The sequence below is a fragment of the Lepisosteus oculatus genome, chromosome 5 (genome assembly GCF_040954835.1).
Source record: "Lepisosteus oculatus isolate fLepOcu1 chromosome 5, fLepOcu1.hap2, whole genome shotgun sequence".
Taxonomy (NCBI): Eukaryota; Metazoa; Chordata; class Actinopteri; order Semionotiformes; family Lepisosteidae; genus Lepisosteus; species Lepisosteus oculatus.
Window position 1 is genome coordinate 40,769,493 of NC_090700.1, and position 24,035 is coordinate 40,793,527.

Here is a 24,035-nt window from a genome sequence, read left to right on the forward strand (position 1 = left end):
TCGGACATTTTCCGAGCTGTGTCGTACAGAGTTTTCTAAGAATCTTGTCTAAAGTAAACTTCATTGCTAAAAAAAAATATTCATGTTTGTGAACAACAAAAACCCCTATTTTGTACGACATCTTACGAGAGAGTGCATCGAACGGGGCTTTTTAAAACCACGAGTCGTCATTAAAAAGGTTAAATTAACCCAAATAAGGGAAAGGGGAGGAGAAGGCAGGAGGAACCAGAGTCAGCTCAAACCTCCAGTTCCCGTCGTACCCTTTTCAGTGTTACTCACCTCCTGCAGGAGAGGCTTTCTTGGTGCAAACTTCCTGTGCTCTTGCTGGTGCGTGCCTGCCCGCTGCTCAGCTCTGGATATCGCGCAGAAAGAGAGCATGACGGGGAAGAAAGCTGCACCGAGCCCGTCCGGCGTGAAGGACTGGATCTGCAGTGCTTACAGCTTCGCCACCGACCGGAACGACTTCAGAAGGTAGGGGTATAATTCCCCTCTTCGTGTTAAAGTGGAGCGTTACTGGGCTCAGCGACCGCCCCAACCACATAAGAACAGTGATGCAGTACCTTCCATCAAAACCCTGACTGCTTTTATTACGATCGCAGTATCTATGGAAAAATCGAATATAGTTCTGTAACAATCTAGTACTGTACCGTAACTGTATTCTATAACAATCTAGACTACTGTAGCTGTACTATAACAGTCGAGTGCTTCATTGTAACTGTATATCCAACAGTCTGGTACAGTAGGATTTTTAATGACACTATTTGAATGTTCACAGCTCTTGTGTGGTTATCGGTGTAAACCTGGTACGGGAGTCTGCAGGTGATTAGTGAGGAAAACTGAGGCTCGTCCACTGCTGACAATGTGGAAGCTGGTGTTCACAGTGGGGAAGTGTAATAAATACTTAGGTAGACCACGCCATGCAGTGGGAGAGGTATCTAAACTTATGTGTAGACAGGCATTAACCAGCTCCACAGAAACACAAGGATCTGGGACCACAAGAGGAAGTGAAGTTTAGGGCCATTCAAGACGGAACAGGAGACCCTTCTGTACACAGAGGTTTTGGGGAGTCTGGAACCAACTCTCAGCAATCATTCTATGGAATCAGTTACCTTATCAAGACCTAGATATTCTTGTGTCATTAACCTGCAAAAAATCTTACAGGACAGATGGGCTGAATGGCCTCCTCTCATTTGCAATGCTTTTGTTCTGAACTGTTTAAGGCTGGTATCATCTTGACATCGACCATTTGCAAACTACAACTCTAAAATTCCTGACAGCCCTTTGTTTTTTTTCCCCTCAGGAATCTGTTGGTGAATTTGGGACTCTTTGCAGCCGGCGTTTGGGTGGCAAGGAATTTATCCGACTTTGACTTGATGTCTCCACAGCCGATTTCCTGAATACAAGTGCACCCAGAATAAGGTACAGTACATAGCTGTTACCCCAGAAGAAGAGTCCCCGTTCTTCCATTAGAGCACATCAGATTATGGTCTATTTCTATTATGGTATATTTTAGATTTTCGGATCTAAAATATATAAATTAGCAGAATTTGCAGCTAGTCTGTTCATTTTAAGATGTCAAATTGAACCCACTTGTGAATATATTTTATTGCCTCGATTTCATTCTAGCCTGGGGGTTAAAGATTTTCTGGGGAGGTTTGGGTACCCAGAAGCTTGACTGAGAGACAAATCTCATGAATATGTGGCAATGAACCTAACATCTGCACTGAAACGTTCAGTTTTAGTAAACAATTATCCACGTGACTTCAAGGAATAACTTAGCATTCTTATATTGGAATTTAAAAAATTAATCCAATGTTATAATTCACAGGTGCTTATGACCAAAATGCTTCAAAAGGGACTGGATTTCTGAAGAGCACCAGTGGAGGTCTACTTTCCTTTTTTCTTTGTATTTAAGAAACAATAAAACTGTTTGTGTAAAAACATTTCTCTGGGTCATGTAAAATAAATTTTGCTAACACAAAGGATTATCATCTCACTAGGCTTTTCTATGGGAGAGCCTGTGAAGATTTCTTTAGGGAGTGAAATACACTCAGTCTAATCTTAGAAGTGCTGCTTTTCCTTAAGAGTCTTCAAGAATATTTTCTTGAAGACCCAACTTGTTCTCAGAAAGGTTTTAAAAATGTAGGATTAGCTTTAGAAGAGCCTTGGGTTATTGGTAAATAGTGAAACATGGAGCATGTGATTCCAGTGTAGAGCTTTTAAAAGAAAGGAAACAACACAGGAATCTTAAGAATGACGTTTACTCTGAGCCAGCAATCGCAAAGAGGTTTTCCATTTTAAAATTTCAAGGCAACAAAACAAACAAGAATGTTCTAGTTACAGTAGGCCAGAGCAACTCAGTTAGAAAAAAATATTGATTTCAGAAGTACACTGCCCTTACCATCCCTCTATTAAAAAAAAAAACCCAAGAATCTCAATATATTACAAAGTTCCAGATGCAGACTAGATCATACTGAGATTTAATATGCTGGTTAAGGACTGATTCTTTATACAGGTATGAAAAAATCAAAATACATAAGGGTCACTTTGTTGTGACAAGACACAAGGGGACGTATTCATAAAATATATTCCAACACGCTATTTACACCTTTTGTAAGCAAAAACCTCAGAGTCCAGATCTAATTACTTTGGAATGAAGCAAACTGGATGGGGGATGATGAGGATCCTGATATTAGAAAAGAAACTATTACCTGATATGACTTCTTACTCAGTATATTGAAAGATTATAGATTCACCCTTTAACACTGTTTTTTGATAGAGTCAAAACGGATGTAAAATATAACGTGTTGGAAAATGTTTTTTCCATGAATTCGACCCAGGATGTTAACTCGATTGGTTCGTTTGCATTACCGATTCTCCTCCAGGGGAGGGCAGCAGTGAGTCAGCAGTAAGAAAAGGCACCAAATAAGCGAGATCTCTCTTTTCCTGCCTGCCTGCCCTGCTTTTGAACAATCTAGAGATACGGCATATCAGGGGAGTGCTTTGGTCCTTTAGAGAATATGCTTTGATTTGTTTCAACAATGCTCAGATCACTTGATTTGGGGTGGTGGGAGATGTGACATTAAACATTCTTTCTGAAAGGGAATTAAATCACTTGAAGATTGATTTCATCCAAAAACAACAAAAGGTTTCACACAGAAATGAAATAATTGATTTCATACATCAACAGAAATGAAATTCACAGGTTTAAAAGCTGCACCCTTCTTCTGGCACATTGTTTAAGAAGCCTTCTTTGTCATCAGTTCAATGTCAGTTAGAAAATTGGAGGTGGGGGACTCCACTTCTGTACCAGCAAACAACAGGAAGAGTGAGCCATTTCCCATACATCTGCCAATCCAGAAACTGGGTCATGGGGGCAGACAGAGTCTATGTTCAAGTTATGATTTTAAAGATAGGACCAAGGTAAAATATTTCAATCGTCAATAAGTTGTGCAGTCTGCATAGCAGCTGAGCTGATGTCACTGGGCTTCTGAAGGCACCCGTTAAGAGGTCCGGTTTGCACACAGTATTCGGATAGGAAGTTAAAACCTGTATAGGCTGTTCTGTGACACAGTAAACCACCCCCCATCTTGAAAAAATGATGTGTAAATAAAACTTGGTAAGACATGTGGAGGAAAATGTTATCTGTGCCTCTTCCACTAGGCAGGGTGCAGCAGGCACAGCCCTGTGGTCTGTAATGGCTGCAGATACGAGGGGAAACACTGGTTGGTGCTCCTGAGAGGCAGGGCTGCTGGTACGTGAGCAGAGAAGCACAGCAGAAGTTTGTCAGCTGCACTTTGCCCAGAGTGGAGCTCTGCTGCGCTGGATGCTGATGGTGGCCACAATAGACGACAGAATGTCAAGTTAAGATGGGCCCAGTGTCAACCACATATCAAAACACTAGGGGCTGGATTCCCACTCAGCACTGACCGAATTCACTGTTCTGAACACTAATGGCAAGATGCCCAATCAACTATGACGTGATGCACCACCCTGAACACTAGGGGCAGGATGCCCACTCAACACTGACATGGTGCACCACCCTGAACACTAAGGGCAGGATGCCCACTCAACACTGACATGATGCATCAGTTACCCCCATGGCTCTGCATGTCAAGACTATTTAAAAAAAAAACCATCTCATTAAGCCCCACTGCCCCAGAAACAGAAAAACAGTCGAAAGAGTCAGTGGTGACTAGGGCTAGCTGACAAAAGAAAAAACCTGCAATTCGTCATCCTGAAAATGGCAGGACTGTGTGAAACAGCAGCATAGGGAATGCCACACTTTCCAATGAACAGCCTGAAGCTCCGACTTGGCAAACTATACAGTACACAGTCCTGTAAGAAAGCAAACTGAGACTGCACTGTACTTAGAACTGGTATCCTGAGAGCCAGCAGAGCTAACAGCAGGTAAACTGGTACAGATGCACAGCCGTCAGAAAATGTATCAAGGAGAATTTGCTGCTTGGGTTAGAGAGGTTGCTGGGAAAAAATGCCAGTGACTAAACTCTTTAAACTGTGAGCCAGCCAGAGCGGAGGTGTGTAAACGAACTTCTGCTGTTCTCTCAGCCACAGCGATCAGACTTGTTTACTCAGATTTGGAGTAAAAGCGTGTGAAGATTGAGGTTCTGCGTTTTAACATTCCCATCGAGAGATAAAGGAGAGATGAGATAAATCACCTCTTTGTCAAGCACACACCCAAAGAAGAACACAGTAATGTAGAAAACATTGCAATAAAAATTTGCACAATTCCTGAATCTCGTTTTTCTGTCACAGTGCGTCACTAGGCTGCATGGTCACTCTTCTCCCCCACTCACATCTGGAGCCTGATGGAAAAACTATCCCTGCCAAAATAAAAGACAAACACAGACCTTCTCCCAGCTGCTTTAATCTCAGACCCATTTGGAAGAACTCTCCTCATCACCTATCAGTCTTCTTCCTAACCCCCAGAGCCACCCGTTTCCCAGTCTTCCCTCTGCACTTTTCATCTCATCAGTCTTCAGCTCCAGGAGCAGTCTCCTCAGCGCCTCACAACTCGTCAGCACCTAACCGTTCAAGCCTCAAGCCTCCGTCTCCCCCTCGCCGAGGCCAGCAGCAACAGTCATACTTCCCATCATGCACCCTGGAGACAGTCACGCCCCCCAGAGACACTCACACCTTCCCATCGCTCCCCGCGGAGACACTCACGCCTTCCCATCACTCCCCGCGGAGACACTCCCCCCCCAGGGACACTCACGCCTTCCCATCACTCCCCACAGAGACACCCACGCCTTCCTATCACTCCCCACGAAGACACTCACGCCTTCCCATCACTCCCCGCGGAGACACTCACACCTTCCCATCATTCACCGCAGAGACACGCTTTCCCATCACTCCCCACCTTCCCATGTCTCTAATTCTTGCTGACCCCCCCAGAGCGCCCCCAGTTGGCGAGATGACAGCGCAGGTGCCAGTGCTGGAGCAATCCGCTCGTTGACGGAGTCTGGCGTGCTGCTCTCCGCCCCAGGGGTGATGCTGTAGCAGGAGGGCCCCACAGCCGGCGAAGAGTCCAGAGCGCGGTGGGGCAGGACAGACGCGGGTGAGAGGGTCAGGCCATGCTGGCCTCTGCAGATCGCTGAGTGTAGAACAGGATGTAGGCCTGAGTGTTGCACACCTCCTCCACGCTGCAGACGTTCATCTTGGAGTCATTGCAGTGAACCCAGAAACCTTGCAAGTCAAAAGATGGTAATTATGTTCAAATTCAGGGCATTTTCAACAATGATATAAACAACAATATAAACAAGCACAAGACCAATTATGTTGTATCCTGCCATGATTTTTAGAACTCACTGGCCTTTCTACCCCCGTCATGTCGCTGAGGATGGTGTGGGGTGTGTGGAGTATGGCGGGGCAGTCTCTCTTGCTCTCATGACTCAGTGTCTGCCCTCTCCTTCCCCCCAGTATGCAGTATGCAGTGTCTCGTTCCCCTCCCTCTCACACTCACCCCCCTCCGTGTTGTAGCAGTAAGCAGTGTAGTGTCCTGAGCCGAACCCCTTGCCGTGGTGCATGACAACAGCAGACAGGTCATAGGTGAAGCTCTCCCTGTGCAGAGAGGAGAGGGAGTCCTTGCAGCAGTAAGGCTCCATGTTCAAAACTTGGTCGAAGGTCACATGCACCCCAATCTTCTCTCTGTGATTGCGACCAGACCACCTGTAGTATGGAGGGTGACATCATGTATGTTGCACACCTGTGACCAACAGGGGCTGGGTGCCCCTCAGAGACGGAATGACACCCACAAACCTTGCCCTTCCCGCACCATAGAGACTCACCTGAACCGTTTGAGGTGAAGCCGCAGGACCTGAGGTAGCCTGTAGATCAGTAACTGTTTACATGCTTCCGTGAGAACCAAGGGCTTCGGGGAGGATTTCCGCCTCTTACCTGAATCACAGTGAGAGGAAGCAGCCAGTCAGAAGCGTTCTGTCTGGGAGCGCAGAAAACATGCAAAGCAAAAGTCTACTAAAGGCTCATAAGGAAATCATTTACTCAGCAGCTACACAGCTACAACACAGTGAGGTAGACACAGAGTTATATAAGTCTACGAAGCACAGCCGTCACAGTAGTCAACTCGGCAGTCTCGACGGTCCCAGTCCGTACGGTCCCCGCCGGCGTGCGACCGGCGCCCTGGAATCTATAGTACTGACTGTTGCACTGATCGCAGGCGTAGATCCTCCCCTCCAGAGCCTCCGTCTCGGTGAATTTGGCCAGCATCTCGGTGAGCGTGCAGTCGCTGTGGTAGGCCAGTGTGCCAGCACCCTTCTCCACGCAGTGGTAGCGCTCCGGGAACTCCAGGGACAGGTCCCAAAAGGGCTCCACCGTGTTTGACTTGTAGTTGCAGGTCAGGCAGGTGACCTGCAGCACAGAGAAGCAGAGCAAGGATGAGTCCAGCCCTGCTGCTGGAGAGGGGGAGGAAGGGGGAGTCCAGTTCTGGATGTGCAACAGACGACAGCAGCCACGGTGGTGCCAGTCCTCCCAGTTAAACAGCTCTAGTTCATCGCAGATGTCACACGATCACAAAACCCTGAATAAGTCATACTTCCCTTTTACCTGAGAGATAACTGAGACCTTAAAACAGTGTTACTATCATTCTTATACTGCCTTCACAGTTCAACCTTGTAGTGCGTACTACAGCTGTGCTTGTGTACTTTTCTGGGGAGTGTTACATCATCAGTCATTTGGGCATGTAGCTGTGTACAGACACAGTTTATAGTTTATCAGAAGAACAGAAACAGATTCCAAGTAGCTGCAGCTGCTTCAGGCAACACTGCAGACATCACTTCATGTCTGCTGCAAAATTCATGGGTTCACCTTTTATTGAGTTAGGTTTTACAAAAAACACCCTTCTAAATTTACAACTGTTCATGTGAAGGGAACAACGGTGCCATCTGTTTGCAGGGACACAGCCTGCAGCGCTGCTGCACAGTGGTTTTGTGCGTGTGCTCCTTCAGCTCAGTCAGCAGAGTCAGATCTTCCCCACCATCTCTGACTAAGCAAATTACAAAGTATCACGCACAAGATTGCATTCCTCCAGAAACTCCAGGAGCCGTACAGAATCTTACTGTTCTCCGCTTTATCTAATTGCTCTCAATGCTCCGCACGCAGTTACGATATATGATGCTCACACGCCAAAACGCCAGACACACTTACAGCTGCAGAACGCAGTGCTCTACTACGTGGTTTTCTAACAACACTTCTTGTAAAAACAACTACAGTTCTGGTGCACTGATCACTCACTAATCAGTGGGAACTGATGGAAGAATCTGCGTGCGGCAATTCCTCACACCTGCTTGAGCCTTCACTTCACCTGAAAGTGCAACTAAAGGACCAGGGGAAGAAATAAAACGCTGTGCTAAGGAGCAGTCTTCCCTTAATCGAGGTTTAGATGCTTCCACTAAACCTGATGCCATCACAGACGCAGCCCGAAGCCCCACCTGACTGAGCAGCTGTCCATGGAAGATGGTGTTGACAACCTTGAGGACCTGCTTGGTGAGCTTCCGCTGGGAGATGGGGATGACAATCTTGCGCTTGGTGCCCTCGGACTCCAGCTCCTGCTGCACCTTGTCCAGCAGCTCGCAGAGGAACTCCTGGGCGTCCTGCTGGTCGTAGCCCCGGAACGCCGGGATCAGGTTCCAGACGGAGTGCAGCATGGCGAAGGGGGAGACCAGCGCCCAGCGGCCCGACCACATCACCCGGAACAGCGTGTGCAGCTCGTGACACAGCGACATCTGCTGGCGGGAGGAGGACCGCGGCTCCTTGGGCTGCACCAGCTCGGCCGCGTTCAGGCTGGGCAGGGGGCCCTGCTTGCCAGCGGCCGACAGGCCCCCGGGGGCGGGCTTGTCGTTCCGCCCGGAGGCGGTGCCGGAGTGGGCCGTGCCGTTGACCACCTTGCCCGAAAGCCCCGCCCCGCCCCGGGGCCTGTTGGTCTTGGCCAGGAGCTCCTCGGTCTCGCACAGGTCCAGGGTGAGGAAGCACTCGCGGAACTTCTGCAGGTGGCTGAGCACCTGCAGGATGGAGTTCATGTAGCAGGTGTTGCCCAGGTTGCGCAGCCCCGTCACGCCCGGGGCCACTTTCCGCCGGGACGTGGTGTAGGAGTAGTACTTCCGCAGCCGGGCGGCGTTCCCACTCCTCACGGACTTGCGGGGCAGCCCCAGCAAGGCGGGGGGCGCCTGCGGGGGCGTGCGCTCCGGGGGGTCCCTGAACTTGCGGGGGATGAGGACGGGGTCCCGGGGCGCCTGCGTGAGCAGCCGGGCGCTCTTCCTGGGCGGGGAGCTGGCAAGCTCCTCCAGCAGGCGGCGCTTCACCTCGCGGCGCCGCCGGCGCAGCTCCTCCCTGCGGCGCTCCAGCTCCTCCTGCCGCCGCTGCTCCTCCAGCCGCTGCCGGCCGCGCGAGCTCCTGCGGAACCAGGCCCGCAGGGCCCGCCGCAGCAGGGCCTGCCGCCGGTGCCACAGCGCCGCCTGCATGCTGGGCCGCGGGCTGGCGGGCTCGCAGGAGGGGCTGTCCCCCGCGGCCAGGGAGCGCAGGCTGCGCCGGCCGGGGCACGAGGGGTCGCGCACCGTGGACAGCGCCCCCCGCAGGAGCTTCAGGTCGCCCTCGGCGTTGTCGTTCAGCACGTAGTCGTCGCAGACGTAGCAGAAGACGTCCAGCTCGCGCACCTCCATGGCCAGCGGGTGGCGCGACTCCCGGAAGTGCTGCCGCGCGTGCTCGTCCATGTAGCGCCCGCAGGCCACGTGCGAGCACTTCAGGCAGGCCCACACCGACTCGGTGGTCCGGCAGGCCACACAGCGCCACTTCTGGGGGTTCAGGATGGAGTGGTCCTGGGACAGGCGCAGGCGGCCCACGTGCTTGCACCGGTCCATGGCTCAGTCAACGCTGCCGCCCGCCCGTGGCGCACAGGCTCATGCTGCAGGGGGGAGGAGAGCGGGACAGCACCGTCACTTCGAGCTGCCAGCTGGACACGGGCAGGGCAGAGACACTGAGCTCAAGCAGGCCGCGAGCTGGGAAGACTGAGGGGAAAAAAACTCTCTCTGAGCCGTACTTGTGGGATTGCTTTTACGCAGAGGACGAAGAGGCTGTGACGCAGCACTTACTGGGACAGGGACCCGGTACGCTGAGACACCGGGGGCTGCCCCGTCAACATCGCACCCTCTCTGCAGCTTCAGGACGCGCTGGCTGGCAGGCCTGGCGCCCTCCTCATCATGCAGGAAAACCGCTCTGAAACACAGGCAAACAGGAGTCTCGTGAGAAATAAGGACCAGGACTTGCGAGTGAAGTTTAAAGGTCCACCAAGCACTATAAAAAAAAAAACTAGGTAGGGAGGTAGGGAGAGCGAGGGGGACAGACCACAGCGTTCTGAGAGATCAAGCCCAGAGCCACTCGTGCGTGATGGTGAGAGCACGTGCTCCCGTATGCCTGCACAGATGTTGACTGCTCACATTTCCTACGCAGTGGTCAGTAGCCTCTGAGGCCTGGGAGTAAAACGGGTTTGCAGTCCCAGGGTCGGGCACACAGGCTCGGCCACACCTCACACCCTGAAGTCCAGAAAGGGCAGAACGAGCTTCTTGACTCATGTGACAGCAGCACACCAATGATGCAAACGGGCTGCCCTCAGATTCGTTTGTAAAGACAGCCGAGTTAGTAAGAGTAAGTGCTGATGGTATTCCCCATCAAACAGGTTTACAAGTAGCTCTGCTGTCATACATTCCTGATACACCAAGGCACCCAGCCTCCAGCCTTCCACCATGTCCTGAGTGAGCAAGCGGGAAGAAACAGCCATGAAGCTGGACAGTATAACAAAGTTTGGACGGATTTAAAAACCTGGATAAACTGCCGAGGAACAGTGTCTGGAGTGAAGCAATGGATCTTACTACAAATTAAAAGCCAGTCCGTAGTGTTCCTGTCTTCTCCCTCACATCTTCAGCAGTATTTCACCTCAGCGACTCCTTCACAAGTGTCTCGTCCGTGTAGTGAGAAAGAGGATCTCTTTCAGGCTCTACTGACTCTTCATGTTTAGGAAAATCTATTCCTTTTCATGTTATGATATATATATATACACAGTTTATGTTTTGTTTTGCAAGATGGGCTTGAAAACTATTTGCACTTGTTATATGAAGCCCAGCCCATCCGTGTGCACACGTGCTTGGGATTGTGCTCAGGAAGGGCCATGACATCAGCCCCAGTCTCTGCCACGGGGAGAGAAACCTGGAGAGTCCAGACAGACCACCTCTGAGCGGAATTCTCTTTCTATCAGAAAGGTCTTTCCCATGCCGAACAAGGTGCACTCTCAGACTTCCTGTTGCTAAGCAGATTTGAATTTAGCTCCTCCCTGATTTCTGGCCATTCAGCAGAGCAGCAACACAGAGGGAACAAGGGAACCAATCAGAGGGCTGGAAAGATCAGCCGCGCCACCCCCCCCCTCTCCTCTCGGGCTGCGGAGAGCTTCTCTATTATCACCCTTCGCTAACCTGCCCACAGCTGCCGGCTCCCTCGGCGGCCATTGGGGAGAGCTCAGATCAAAGACTAGCTGGCTCCATGGGAACACTGTGACAGGCCATTTGCATAAAAGCAAGTTAATTACAAGGCCTCATTAGCATTTGGGATCCCATATTCCAGCCATAACCAGGCTCTTCATTTTAAGCTCTTAATGCTCGGGCTCAGAGAATCAGAAAAACACCAATTAAAAATTATGGGTTTTTAACAAAATAAACCATTCAAGGAAAAACACATGAAATAGGGAAAAGGGCTTAATTATGGCACAGGAAGAATCTGGAAATGACCAAATCCGACTTTTCACAGAACAAAACAAGAAAATACATCAAGCAATAGAATAATAAAAAAATTGACTATAGTTACTGTTTACTTAACATTCTGCAGTTTTCAACTTGACTAAGAAAATTTTATTTATTTATTTTAAGAAAACTATTTCTGTGGTATTACCAGCACTTGGTCCAAAAACAACACTAGACTTGCTGCTCCAATTCTAAGCGACTGTCACCGAACAGCACCCTACAGACGATACACTGCTCCCCACCGACACCTAACAGACCCTACAGACGCCACACTGCTCCCCACTGACACCTAACAGACCCTACAGACGCCACACTGCTCCCCACTGACACCCAACAGACCCTACAGACGCCACACTGCTCCCCCACTGACACCCAACAGACCCTACAGACGCCACACTGCTCCCCACAGACACCTAACAGACCCTACAGACGCCACACTGCTCCCTCCCGACACCTAACAGACCCTACAGACGCCACACTGCTCCCCACTGACACCTAACAGACCCTACAGACGCCACACTGCTCCCCACTGACACCTAACAGACCCTACAGACGCCACACTGCTCCCCACCGACACCTAACAGACCCTACAGACGCCACACTGCTCCCCACCGACACCTAACAGACCCTACAGACGCCACACTGCTCCCCACCGACACCTAACAGACCCTACAGACGCCACACTGCTCCCCACTGACACCTAACAGACCCTACAGACGCCACACTGCTCCCCACTGACACCTAACAGACCCTACAGACGCCACACTGCTCCCCACTGACACCTAACAGACCCTACAGACGCCACACTGCTCCCCACTGACACCTAACAGACCCTACAGACGCCACACTGCTCCCCACCGACACCTAACAGACCCTACAGACGCCACACTGCTCCCCACTGACACCTAACAGACCCTACAGACGCCACACTGCTCCCCACTGACACCTAACAGACCCTACAGACGCCACACTGCTCCCCACTGACACCTAACAGACCCTACAGACGCCACACTGCTCCCCACTGACACCTAACAGACCCTACAGACGCCACACTGCTCTCTCCTGACATGGAACTGGACTCTATGAGGTAATGCTTTTTTTCCCTTCGTTTGGCTTGCAAATTCAAGCTGGAACAAATCGCAGCCTGGCTGTGCAGGTCAGACTGCCTGCCTGCTTGCGCCGGGAGGGGCTGGGCTGTCCTCCTCCTCGCCTGGACGGGTTCTGCTCTCCGAGGAGATTCAATCTATGCAGTACAGCCAGGAGCTGCAGGGAAGAGGAGAGCACGGGATATGTTGGGAATTCTCGGCGCATCCCACTGCTGCTTGAGCACAGGAGGGTATTGATCACTGTCGGTGAAAACTCTGGGACAAGCAGGAGCACCAAGGAGGGGCATGGAAGCAGAGCCTGTTGTTCATGGGATCACGAGTGAGATGATTTGAAATACAATTTTACTGTAATGGATGTAATGGAACTTAAGGTGAAAGCCTGTGCTGGCCCTCAACTATAGTACAAATAAACAAGAATTAGGCAAATGAAGCTAAAGATAATTTCTTCCGCTACAGACTCAGGAACTGCACAAGTGTGCTTGAAACACCTGCAATATTACAGACACCACATCAAGGCAATGAGCCGCCGATCTCCTCGCTGCTCTGAGGTCCCGGTTGAGAACTGAACACTGGTGTTAAAAAGCAGAGAAGGGAGCACTCTGCCTGACAGAAGGAGGGTTCAGGCCCAGGTCTGGTCCAAAAGGAAATTCCTGTCACACAAACATGGAGACTGTCTACATCTGTCCCACTGACACCCTGCTCCTCGAGCCCTTCTCCGGCACAGGTCCAGGATGCCCGGAAACACCCACATACCGGTAGTCCCAGCAGGGTCAAGCTGGATAATTTCGCGCCAGAGTGACACTATCTCCACTCCCTGTGCGGCCTGTGTGCAGGGGGCCACGCTGCCCTGCCTCTGCTTGGTCATGTACGTCGTAAAAATGAAGACTTCCTAGCAGAGAGATAAGAATCAGCCCAGCAGGCTCTGCTATTCATTTCACGGTACCTCCATTCAGCACTGCCGGAGTAAATGGAGAAAGTCTTCCTATTTCTCAGATGAACTCGCAGCTGAGGGAGGGGACTGGACACAGCGCTCACTCGCAGCTGAGGGAGGGGACTGGACATTTGTCATTGATCTTTGTACAGTATGTTCACTGCACAAGTGTCTGTTTCTGCCTGATTGAGAAACACACTCCCCCCCGGATAGCCAGACACTAACAGGCCCAGCAGCACCTTTTTACACTTAACTGATTAATAAAGATAAGTAAAATGGCGACTTAAACTCAGCAACTGCCTCCATGCCTCCTCACTTGTCCCAGAGGACTGCAGCCATTTAAGGTTAATCCCCCAGACAGGGATAAATTGGTCCCCCCTGTCCCCCAGGCCGAGCAGGCTGAGAGAGACCCAACACTGGAAGTAGGGTCTCTCCTCGTTGCCATCAGTGCACAAATAACACAGTTTAATTAAGGAGACTGTAATTTAAAAAAGGCATCCAACCCCACTTCATCTGTGTTGTCAAACAGCCGAGCAGTCTTTTCTTAAAGCTAAGAACACAAACCTTCCAGTGCCGAAGCATGGTCAATCCCAGCCTTAAAATACCTAATTTGTTTGCCCCTGGCAGTAACATTTCAGGATTACTAACTACAATGTGGACAACATACACACTCTCTCCCAGATCCACCTCCCTGGTCAGTGCGACCGCCTGTGGCCTGTAGCTGAGCTAAGCTGTGCACAGTCACCATGTTGTGTTACACAAGCAGGACTGGTACCTGCTCCCACTGGTGTCCACAATCACAGTGCTGTGTTACACAGGCAGGGCTGGAACCTGCTCCCACTGGTGTCCACACTCACAGTGCCGTGTTACATAGGCAGGGCTTGAATCTGCACCCACTGCTGTATTACACAAGAGAGCAGGCAGGGCTACAGGTAAGAGTTCATTTCACCTACATGCCAGAGTAGCTGTCTGGTCTTCCTGCTGCTTTGTGAATGATCCCTCATGTCTCTGTGCCACTGGCAGGGCTGGGCAGGCTGCTCAGCTCTCAGAACACGAAAGGTCCCCTACTTTCTTTCCAGAGTAGGCTGGGTTCTGTCATTATGTACTGCACACCCCTGTAATCTACAGTTTTTGGATCAAGAACGTAGGTTGTAGGTACTGACATGAGAACCCCTTTATTGCTGGCTGGCTTTGGTTAAGTAATATTATCTTTCTGAACAGAGGAAACTCGGTCAGCTCTGGGTATCCCCCACACCTGGCGGGCACAGACCACTCAGCTCAGCAAAACAACTAGCCCAGGTCTGGTCCAAAAGAAAATTCCTGTCACACAAGCATGGAGACTGTCTGTGCTCTACTGACACTCCCACTGACACCCTGCATCTCGAGCCTTTCTCTGTCAGAGGCTGGGAAACACCCACACAGCAGTAGTCCCAGCAGTTTCAAGCTGGATAATTTCGCGCCAGAGCGACACCATCAGACTCCACTCCCTGTACGGCGCAGCAAACAACTCTCTGAAAAGACCGGCTGTACCATACAAACCCAGGAAGGAGGAAAACGCTTTGATTTCCATTGCCACGTACCTGAGCCTTTGCACGAGCTCAGAAAACAGTAAAGAAAATGCCTGAAATATTATCTCTGGAAAAATGAAAGGAATGTTGTGGGATGAGGCTGTGTTCTGGGCACTTGTAGCTTCAAGACCACCAATATGCCGAATTCCATGATGCTGAGTCAGGTCAGACAGACAGTAGGTGTTTTAAAGTTACAGCACATGTTTCAGAGGATGCACACACACACACAACATGTGCCACAGCCTTGGCAACACTGCAACAAGGAGGAACAGACCAGGCTGAACACTAGAACCCAGGTGTACAGGTCTACAGCTGTGCAGGCTGAGCAGAGCACACACTGGAAAATTTGAAATGCCAACTCTGCTGGCAAAAGACAGAAGCAAGCAATCTGGACTTCTAGCTTCCAAAGAATATTCTGCTCGTGCATCCTGAAAAATGATTTCATGCCCTGATAAGAAATAACTTCAGATGCAGAGAGTGCATAGCGACAGCAAGAAAATTCACACTTCACTCCTATTCACAGAAATGAAGACAGATCTCGTGTCAGTGCTGGATTCTCAAGCACATCTCCAGCTTCCATTAACAAAAATATAAATGATTTCACAGATATTCTCATGGACTTGCCAAGTAAAGGTCACATCACAATTTGTCAGGGGCGTAGCACCAATTAGCACCAAGCCCTTCAGAGAGGCTGTTTTTGAGAGTAACGTGGTCCCCAGCCACCACACCCTGTTTTCACAGCACAGAGCAGCTCTGGGGAACAGTCAAGGACTCAGCTCCCTCATGGAGGAACGAGAGCACACAGCTAATAAACGCCACACAAGAAAAGAACAGATCCTTCGGTAAGATGAAGAATCTGCGTCTACAATACTTAGTCTGCTTATCGGCTTAAGGAGACGAGTGAATAGAAAGTGGATTACAGTCAGACCAGGCAAGGGGTTTCGCAGGACAGTGCAGATCCATGCCACAGTACAGGAACCCATATTCAAACTCTGAGACAGGATAGACCTCTGTGACCACACGGGCTTATGGAAACACAAATTCACAGCCACCCCAGTCAGCAGACAGGTTAATGCATCACATTAAACCACATTAACAACCTGCCCCCTCCAGTCCTGGACAGCGCCCAGCTCTCCCCCCTGCTGACCCCCAAGCTAACAGCGCCTCGCACCCGGCTGGTGCCTGACCCATGCAGGGGTATGGCCATGGAGCCCCTACACTAAGCTGCAGCTTTGGGACTCCTCCCTGTAGCTCAGAAAGACAGGACAGGTGGCCCTGGAGCACACCCTGATCCTCGTCCAGCTGTTGGGAAAGACAGGACAGGCGGCCCTGGAGCACAGTGATCCTCGTCCAGCTGTTGGGAAAGACAGGACAGGCAACACTGGATCAGCCTGATCCTCGTCCAGCTGTTGGGAAAGACAGGACAGGCAACACTGGAGCAGCCTGATCCTCGTCCAGCTGTTGGGAAAGACAGGACAGGCGGCCCTGGAGCACAGCCTGATCCTCATCCAGCTGTTGGGAAAGACAGGACAGGCACCCCTGGAGCACAGCCTGATCCTCATTCAGATGTTGGGAAAGACAGGACAGGTGCCACTGGAGCAGCCTGATCCTCGTCCAGCTGTTGGGAAAGACAGGACAGGCGGCCCTGGAGCACAGCCTGATCCTCATCCAGCTGTTGGGAAAGACAGGACAGGTGTCACTGGAGCAGCCGGATCCTGCCCAGCTGTTGGGAAAGACAGGACAGGTGTCACTGGAGCACAGCCTGATCCTCGTCCAGCTGTTGGGAAAGACATGACAGGCACCCCGGGAGCACAGCCTGATCCTCGTCCAGCTGTTGGGAAAGACATGACAGGCACCCCGGGAGCACAGCCTGATTCTCGTCCAGCTGTCAACAAGAAAACACTGATACGTGTTTTAGCTGAACATCTGTCTGGGAAAATATTCTAAAATGTGTGAACAGGTCTTACATATCAAGCACCTGGAAGCAGGTGCATGCAAGACCCGACACAGACTATACTGCTGCGCACTGGGAGTCCCTATAGAGCCACCAGCAAAGCCACCTTATTCAGCAGAGATCTGTAGTAAGAATTCTTCTTCAAGATAAGGGTATATTCGTTTTTAAGAATGAAAGGTATTCCACTCATTCTGTTTAAAAGATGCTTCTAAAAACAAGTTTTTCTGACGGACTAAACTCTCCTGTCTTCAGAGAGGACAGGATCCTTTAATCACTCTGCAGAAAGCGGAGTGAACGAGCGCTCTCTGCTCTGCCTAATCCCTCCACACAAAGAGCAGAGGGCCCCTCCGTGGGCAGAGGTCCTGGACCCCAGAGACAGGGGTCACCCACACACCCAGCAACAGGCAGCCGGCAGCAGAAAGGGGCTGTTCAGGCTGACCAAGCTGGCCACGGCCACGGACCCACACAGCCCGGTCCTGCGCGAAGCAGGAAGACAAACCCGCACAGACACCTCGACTGCAGACTGGGGAGGTCTGTAAGAGACGATAAAACATGTCACAGTAATCCACGTGGCGAGTCAGCAATGTCCACTGCCCCGAATCACGAAAACGTACCAGCCGTCCATATATCAAAAGTATATGAAGTACGCTTCTGTTTAAACATGGATGAAGAGAGGGCACCGAGCACAGGCGACCCCCAGCCTTGCCCCCTGATGAGCTGATTTCCAGTTCGCCCGGGCTCTGCTGACAGCCACCGAGACAAAGCAAGGGTTCAGCAGCAAAATGCCACGATTAGCGAGCTCTCAGGCCCAACGGCATCGCCACTTTGCCCACAACCAGCACACAACTGCGTGCCCATCCCGAGACCCACTTCCGCACGGCTGTCCCGGCCGCCAAGACACGTTTACAAACAACGGCAGGGACTCGGCCAGCTGCTCGCCAAGTTCCGCTGCGGGAAACTAAAGTTTCTCCGGCTCACTGCAGCCGAGGCTCCGCGCACGACAATAAACTTTCTCTGTATGGGGAAACGCGCTTCTCTTTCCCAGCTTTCACCTCAGTTTTTGCCATTTGTCTCCGCTTTTTTTTTTGTCCGTGTAAACAATTCCGGCGAACACGTCTAGGGGAAACTCGGGGCACGAGAGCTCCGCTGCCCGCTCCGGCTCGCGTGTTGGTCCCCGTCACGAGCTCGGCTCACTTACCCAGAACAAAGACCGCAGACCCGAGACGCGAGTCGCGAGACCCGGGCTCCCCGGCTCCTGCGAGACAACTTCGCCCGGCAGCGCGAGGGACGCGGGGCGCCGGGGCACTGCAGATCGCCAAAGGCAAATGCGCTTCCAGCAAGAAGGAAGGAAAAAAAACTACAAGCACACGACCCAAAAACAACAGGAGGTCGGTCTCCCCCAAATTAAAAACCCCAGCCTCCCAAAACAAGAAAAAAAGATTTTTAAAATCACCTCAAACTTTAAGAGGCTGTAAAAGTCGTACTGGAAATGAATGTGGTTAGGATGAGGTTTTCTGCTGTAAACCGTTGTTGCAGTGTTCTTTTTAAAGAGATACGTTTCTTTTTTAAGAAATCCTTGTTTTTTTTGTATATGTCTGTGTGGAGCTTTTATTTACCGCCATCATCTGCACGCGCGAGCTGTCACCGACCGCGAGACAACCGAACAGGAAGAGTCCCGCCCCCCTCTGGCGCGCTGATTGGACAGAAGTGGATCCATCGACTGGTAGGCTCGGTTCTCCATTGGCGGCTGGGACATCCATCAACCAGAAAGCCCTTAAAAAGCCGATTCACAGATGGCCGTACGTGAGACTACTCGATTTCTTCCGTAAGAAGGAAGGAAGTTACGACGAATACGTAGGCATGCGGCTGGGAATCCTCGGCTTCTCTACGGGGATTTATATTCCCAAACACTTACGCAATGCGCTGACTTCTTTACTAGCGCTGGTGGGTTTATATCGAGACGTACGCACCTTGCGCAGCTCTCCTCAGTAAGTTCGGTTGGACGGAAAGGGTAGTAAGTAAGGTATTCACGCACAGACAAAGAGAATTTATAAAGGCATAAACGTTTCGTTTTTTTATTATTATTATTCCTTACAGAGTTGTTTTGATGCTCATCTTGCTACAAACCCCAAGGCCCGGGTGTGAAAATAAAGCCAGTGCCGAAGACGTTAATAAAAGATTAGGACCGAATTAAAATATATGTAAATTAAAATACCATTGCTTGGGCATAATAGAAGTGGTCAAAATAGCTGGTTTTCGCTTTTCAAAGACGCAGCCTTAATTTAACTATAATTTCCGACATTATTCTAACGCCGATTATATTGAAGGGAAGAAAACACTTTTTGGCGTCACTATGTCTCGCATTTCAACAAGTTGCGGCTCCTTGCTAGGAGCCGGAGCCGGGTACAACCTGGCCCGGTGGGTATTTCCTTCAACAGTTCCCACCCGGCTGCGCGTCGTTACACTGATCGCTCGACCGAAACTGAAGGACCTGCTGCATTTTTAGGGGTGTCCTAAAGGATTTCGTTTTCAAATAGACAAATAGACATTCGTTTAGGGCACAGTCTAAATATCCTACGATACATTTTTATATATTTCAGTCATGACGTTGCGCCATAAGGAGTGATGATATTAAAACTTCCAATTTTGTCACGTCAGCTTCACCTGTGTCAGGGGACCTTATATTAAAAATAACCACTTTTCCACTCCGTTGTAAAACGACCGCATTTTTTCCATTTCTAAATAAACACCCAACTAAAAAGCCGGCGGGTCTTATAAGCTCAAAGGAACAAAACCCATACATTCCTTCCTCAGACACGCATTCCGTTGACAGACCGGCACCTTCAAAGATGCAGTTAAGCAACAGGCAATTTTTCCCACATCGTCACCTCCACCGTCCCCACGGCGGCACGCTGGGGAACACGGAGGCAGAACAACGTGCTTCAGGTTCAGCTCATCATTGGGAAATAGTTTTCCCTGGAATCCTGCAGTACTCCTGCAGGAGACTGTAACACGGATTCACTCCACAAAACCTGTTAAGAGGCTAATTCCCAGACTCCGAGACGTCCGGATCAGAGCCACACCTGCCAGGCCTAGCCAGTGCACGAAAACGGCACACAGATCGCCTCACTGCCTGTAACTGGGAGCTGCTACCCTGCGCTGCCCTGCCCTGCTGTGCACAGCGACATTTTCATTTCTCCCTGCAGCACTGCTTCTCGCTAAGACTCTCCAGGAGTCTCGCCTTGGTGATAACTGCAGAGTTCAAAGTCCTGTTGGTGATGTCGAGAGGAAAACGCTTCCTTGGGAGCAAAGCTTTACTTATGCAGCAGACACCATGTGGATCACAAGAAGCAGGAGGTATCTGCATGACTCCTGCGCCCTTGAAAGCTGGCCTGGTCTCCATTCTCAAACACCCCCCACTCCCAGTTCCACAGAAGGAAGCACCGTTTATACCCTGACCACCTCTTCCGCACACCTGGCTGCTTCTGTTCAAACACAGCAGAACTCGCATGAGTAGTGAAGAAACACAGGGGGTCCTTACAGTTGTGACGTACCTTGAGAGCTCGTCTTTACTCATTTTTGTTTAGCACGTTGCGCTCCCTACAGCTGTATCTTGAGGAGGGGACGCAGTTTATCCACTGCAGAAGTGTGGCATCAGTCACCCGAGTGACACGCAGCAGATAGGGTGAATTACCGAGAAGAATTTGCTTCACCAGTAGGATTACAGAAAATGTTATGGAAGCTAGACTGTACATATTCCTAGTGGATTATAGTCATGACAGCAGGGTTAGCACCTGTCCTTTTGTAAACAGTGCCCCGAGGTCTTCTAATGACCAAGTAGACAGGACTTCAATGTTTTAATGTCTGATCCAAAGGAAGTCACCTCCTACAGCACAGCATCCCTCGTTACCTTGTTACTATACAGAGGCACAGGTTTGGAAATTCTGGCCTCCTCAGGGCCACTGCCTCCCATCCCAGAACTGACCAGACCCAGCCCAGCGTACAGGGTGATTAGCACTGCTGTCACATTAGTATTAATGCAGAAGTACTAGGAACCAAAACACCTGAAACCTGAAAACTGACCAAGTTTTTACTTAACTTGAAGAAGGAGGATCACATTATAAGAATCATTTTCCTTGCAAAGGAAACACTTGAAAAGTTTTTGCGGCCGCCTGGAACAAGTTCTAGCAGAGCGCGCAAACACCTTTAACCTTCAGTATTTGTCAACAGCACACTGGGATGATCCCCTTGCTATGAGCTGGAACAGGAGGAATGTTTCTCCAGGCGCCAGGAGCTTTCCAGCAGGCTGCTGTGCCTCTCGCGCAGGAAGTCCAGTGTCCCACTCGGACCCGCGCACACACAAGCACAGCTGGCTCAGGCTCGTGCAGGGATGGGAACCTGTTCTGGAACTCGGGGGCCTCCTCTCAGCGCATGCTGCTCCCGATTGCCACCTGCTGCTTGCGCACCTTGCCGAAGAGCTCCAGGTACTGCGCCATGGTGTCCGAGCAGTCGGAGGGGCTGTAGATGCCGTCGGGTTTGGCAGTGAAGACCATGGGCAGTTCGGGGGTGTGGGGTCCCAGGAATCCCTGCATGAACTCCTTCATCAGATTCCAGCAGTCGTTGGGCACCCCACATGGGCAGTACTCCACCTGCACACACGGGCACACGCAATGTTAGCAGCCTTTCAGCTCCTCACTCCTGCCCCCTTCCCACCTCTACTTCTCCCACTGGGTGCTTTCCTGCTCCTCACCTCCACAGAGATCCCTCTGGCGCTGGAGCCCATGGTGATGGTGCCAACCTTGACCAGGAAGTCGCAGTACTGGAAGCGCGTGCCACGGCTCTCCACCTTGTTACCCTTGGCGTTCTGGAAGTGGCCCTTCAGCTTGATCATCAGCACGTCGAAGTTGGGGTCGGCCACCAGGCAGGGCCCGCCCTCGAAGAGAGCGAAGCAGCTCAAAGGCATCTCCGAGTTGTGCATTACGTACAGGAACTTGGTGGGCTGCCCTGGGGTGAGAGAGGGAGAATGTACAGGCCAGCAGGGCGTTCATCTTTGTACCATCTCAGCCTGGGTCTCTAACACAAACATTTTACTTCTGCATCAAGCCTCTGTGCGCTAGGGGTATTATCTATCTGCATCTTTCCCCCTTTCCTTATTAGCTTTTTTAATACCCTCTGTCTCAAGCTCTCAGTGCTATTTTGTGTTGGACAACTCTCTCCACAACACTCTACCTCTCTCTTTATCCAGAGTAACCACGCTCCCTCGCTCAGCGCTCTCACCTGTAGTGCCCATGGCCCCCGCATGGTAGGTCTCACAGTCCACGCAGAAACTGCCCTGTTTCACTGCTCCCAGCTGCTCCAGCTTCCTGTGCAGCATCTCCACTGTCTGCTGGACACTCTTCCCCTCCACCACCGGCACCTGGCACACACTGCCAGAGCACAGGGTTACTGCTAACACTCCACACACACACACACACTGCCAGAGCACAGGGTTACTGCTAACACTCCACACACACACACACTGCCAGAGCACAGGGTTACTGCTAACACTCCGCGCACACACACACACTGCCAGAGCACAGGGTTACTGCTAACACTCCGCGCACACACACACACTGCCAGAGCACAGGGTTACTGCTAACACTCCGCGCACACACACACACTGCCAGAGCACAGGGTTACTGCTAACACTCCGCGCACACACACACACACTGCCAGAGCACAGGGTTACTGCTAACACTCCGCACACACACACACACTGCCAGAGCACAGGGTTACTGCTAACACTCCCCACACACACACTGCCAGAGCACAGGGTTACTGCTAACACTCCGCACACACACACTGCCAGAGCACAGGGTTACTGCTAACACTCCCCACACACACACTGCCAGAGCACAGGGTTACTGCTAACACTCCCCACACACACACTGCCAGAGCACAGGGTTACTGCTAACACTCCCCACACACACACACACTGCCAGAGCACAGGGTTACTGCTAACACTCCCCACACACACACACACTGCCTGAGCACAGGGTTACTGCTAACACTCCACACACACACACACTGCCAGAGCACAGGGTTACTGCTAACACTCCACACACACACACTGCCAGAGCACAGGGTTACAGCTAACACTCCACACACACACACTGATTTCAACTAATAACCTTCCTAACTGAACAAATTATGAGTTTAACTGGTATTTTTAACACACTGCCGGACTGTGTCAAGTCAAGACTGGAGTTGAGTTCTTATAAAGCAGATAGTTTAAAAACAAAAAAGCAAAGCATCATATATCAATTAGATCGTTTAAATTATATATTTTTTAAATGCATAAAAGTTTTAAATAAATTGTTCTAGGAACCGAGCAAAACTATAGTGCTATTTTAAGAGTTGGTTCAAAAGTGTCATCTTGTGACACAACTGTGCATAAAGCTTTTTAAACATACTGCTAAATTGGAAAATGCAATCGGTTCTGGAATAACCTGCATTAGCCAGGCTGCAGTTACATAATTCAAAACAGCTCCTTTCTCCAAACCACCTTCTTCTCCTCCTGCAGCATCATCATACTGTAATTGTAACGATATACCGCCGGACCAGAGACTCCGCTAATATAGCACACCCTGTCCCTGCACGTAAACAAAGCACGCTGCCTCCTTTCAAACTGCAGACCATTTCGTTTCAAATGGCTTCTAAAGTCCGCAAACTCACAACTGTTGCTGTCGGCGCAGCCCCACCAGGGCCGCGGTTAACCAGTTTAAAAACGTCTGTTATCGTATTATTTAATATTTATGGTGAGGCTCTGGACCCGAGGAACCCAGCTGTGACTATGTTGTTGTACACGTAGGTATGAAACTCGCATTGCTCCAACACCATGTCCAGCCGTGTAAAACAATACGCTCCGGATCGCCATTGTCAATGAAATGACGTTTCTGCTGCAATAAAAGATTCAAATAACTAATCTTACCACGTTACACCCATGTTCGCCTCTGACAGAACAAGACTCCTCTAACTTCACGTTACTTCAGACACGAGCTTCCTGTTATCAGGAAGAGGAAGTGACGCCACGATCGGAGGTTGACAATAACAAATTAGTACAGCTAATTTATATTCATATTATTCTTATCGTGAAATTAAATGATCATTTTCAAG

At 50.5% G+C, this 24,035-nt stretch overlaps 3 protein-coding genes across 7 annotated transcripts; 1 reads left to right on the plus strand and 2 right to left on the minus strand.

Moving 5' to 3' along the window:
• Positions 1 to 36: 36 nt before the first annotated feature.
• On the plus strand, positions 37 to 1,943 carry tomm6 (translocase of outer mitochondrial membrane 6 homolog (yeast)). Its single transcript, XM_006628479.3, has 3 exons — positions 37 to 471; positions 1,301 to 1,419; positions 1,829 to 1,943. Exons 1-2 carry the CDS (start codon positions 83 to 85, stop codon positions 1,395 to 1,397), a joined length of 486 nt encoding a protein of 161 aa, XP_006628542.2. The 5' UTR covers positions 37 to 82; the 3' UTR covers positions 1,398 to 1,419; positions 1,829 to 1,943.
• Positions 1,944 to 2,245: 302 nt separating this feature from the next.
• On the minus strand, positions 2,246 to 18,570 carry usp49 (ubiquitin specific peptidase 49). Of its 5 annotated transcripts, none has more exons than XM_015342802.2 (7): positions 18,497 to 18,570; positions 9,624 to 9,747; positions 7,968 to 9,436; positions 6,681 to 6,888; positions 6,309 to 6,417; positions 5,984 to 6,189; positions 2,246 to 5,706 (listed from the first exon to the last, which is right to left on the minus strand). In XM_015342802.2, exons 3-7 carry the CDS (start codon positions 9,390 to 9,392, stop codon positions 5,588 to 5,590), a joined length of 2,067 nt encoding a protein of 688 aa, XP_015198288.2. In that variant the 5' UTR covers positions 9,393 to 9,436; positions 9,624 to 9,747; positions 18,497 to 18,570; the 3' UTR covers positions 2,246 to 5,587. The 5 variants fall into 5 exon arrangements, with proteins under 5 accessions (XP_015198288.2, XP_015198287.2, XP_006628671.2 ...); XM_015342801.2 differs by having other exon boundaries at positions 18,334 to 18,567; XM_006628608.3 differs by having other exon boundaries at positions 18,079 to 18,567.
• A 2,386-nt stretch (positions 18,571 to 20,956) lies between these two features.
• On the minus strand, positions 20,957 to 23,948 carry med20 (mediator complex subunit 20). The gene is made up of 4 exons (XM_006628480.3): positions 23,851 to 23,948; positions 22,158 to 22,306; positions 21,631 to 21,884; positions 20,957 to 21,529 (listed from the first exon to the last, which is right to left on the minus strand). Exons 1-4 carry the CDS (start codon positions 23,862 to 23,864, stop codon positions 21,305 to 21,307), a joined length of 642 nt encoding a protein of 213 aa, XP_006628543.1. The 5' UTR covers positions 23,865 to 23,948; the 3' UTR covers positions 20,957 to 21,304.
• Positions 23,949 to 24,035: the final 87 nt, after the last annotated feature.

Bases quoted from the DNA above. Each gene is read 5' to 3' on its own strand.
- usp49 (XM_015342802.2), bottom strand. From the start codon at position 9,392: ATGGACCGGTGCAAGCACGTGGGCCGCCTGCGCCTGTCCCAGGACCAC. The intron at 6,418-6,680 runs GTCAGTACTATA...ACTGTGATTCAG, and splicing joins CGCCTGCGATCAGTGCAACA to GTAAGAGGCGGAAATCCTCC. The intron at 6,190-6,308 runs GTGAGTCTCTAT...TCCATACTACAG, and splicing joins CTTCACCTCAAACGGTTCAG to GTGGTCTGGTCGCAATCACA.
- med20 (XM_006628480.3), bottom strand. The intron at 21,885-22,157 runs GTGAGAGCGCTG...CTCTCACCCCAG, and splicing joins GGGGGCCATGGGCACTACAG to GGCAGCCCACCAAGTTCCTG. The intron at 21,530-21,630 runs GTGAGGAGCAGG...CCGTGTGTGCAG, and splicing joins CCAGAGGGATCTCTGTGGAG to GTGGAGTACTGCCCATGTGG.
- tomm6 (XM_006628479.3), top strand. From the start codon at position 83: ATGTTTGTGAACAACAAAAACCCCTATTTTGTACGACATCTTACGAGA. The intron at 472-1,300 runs GTAGGGGTATAA...TTTTCCCCTCAG, and splicing joins GACCGGAACGACTTCAGAAG to GAATCTGTTGGTGAATTTGG.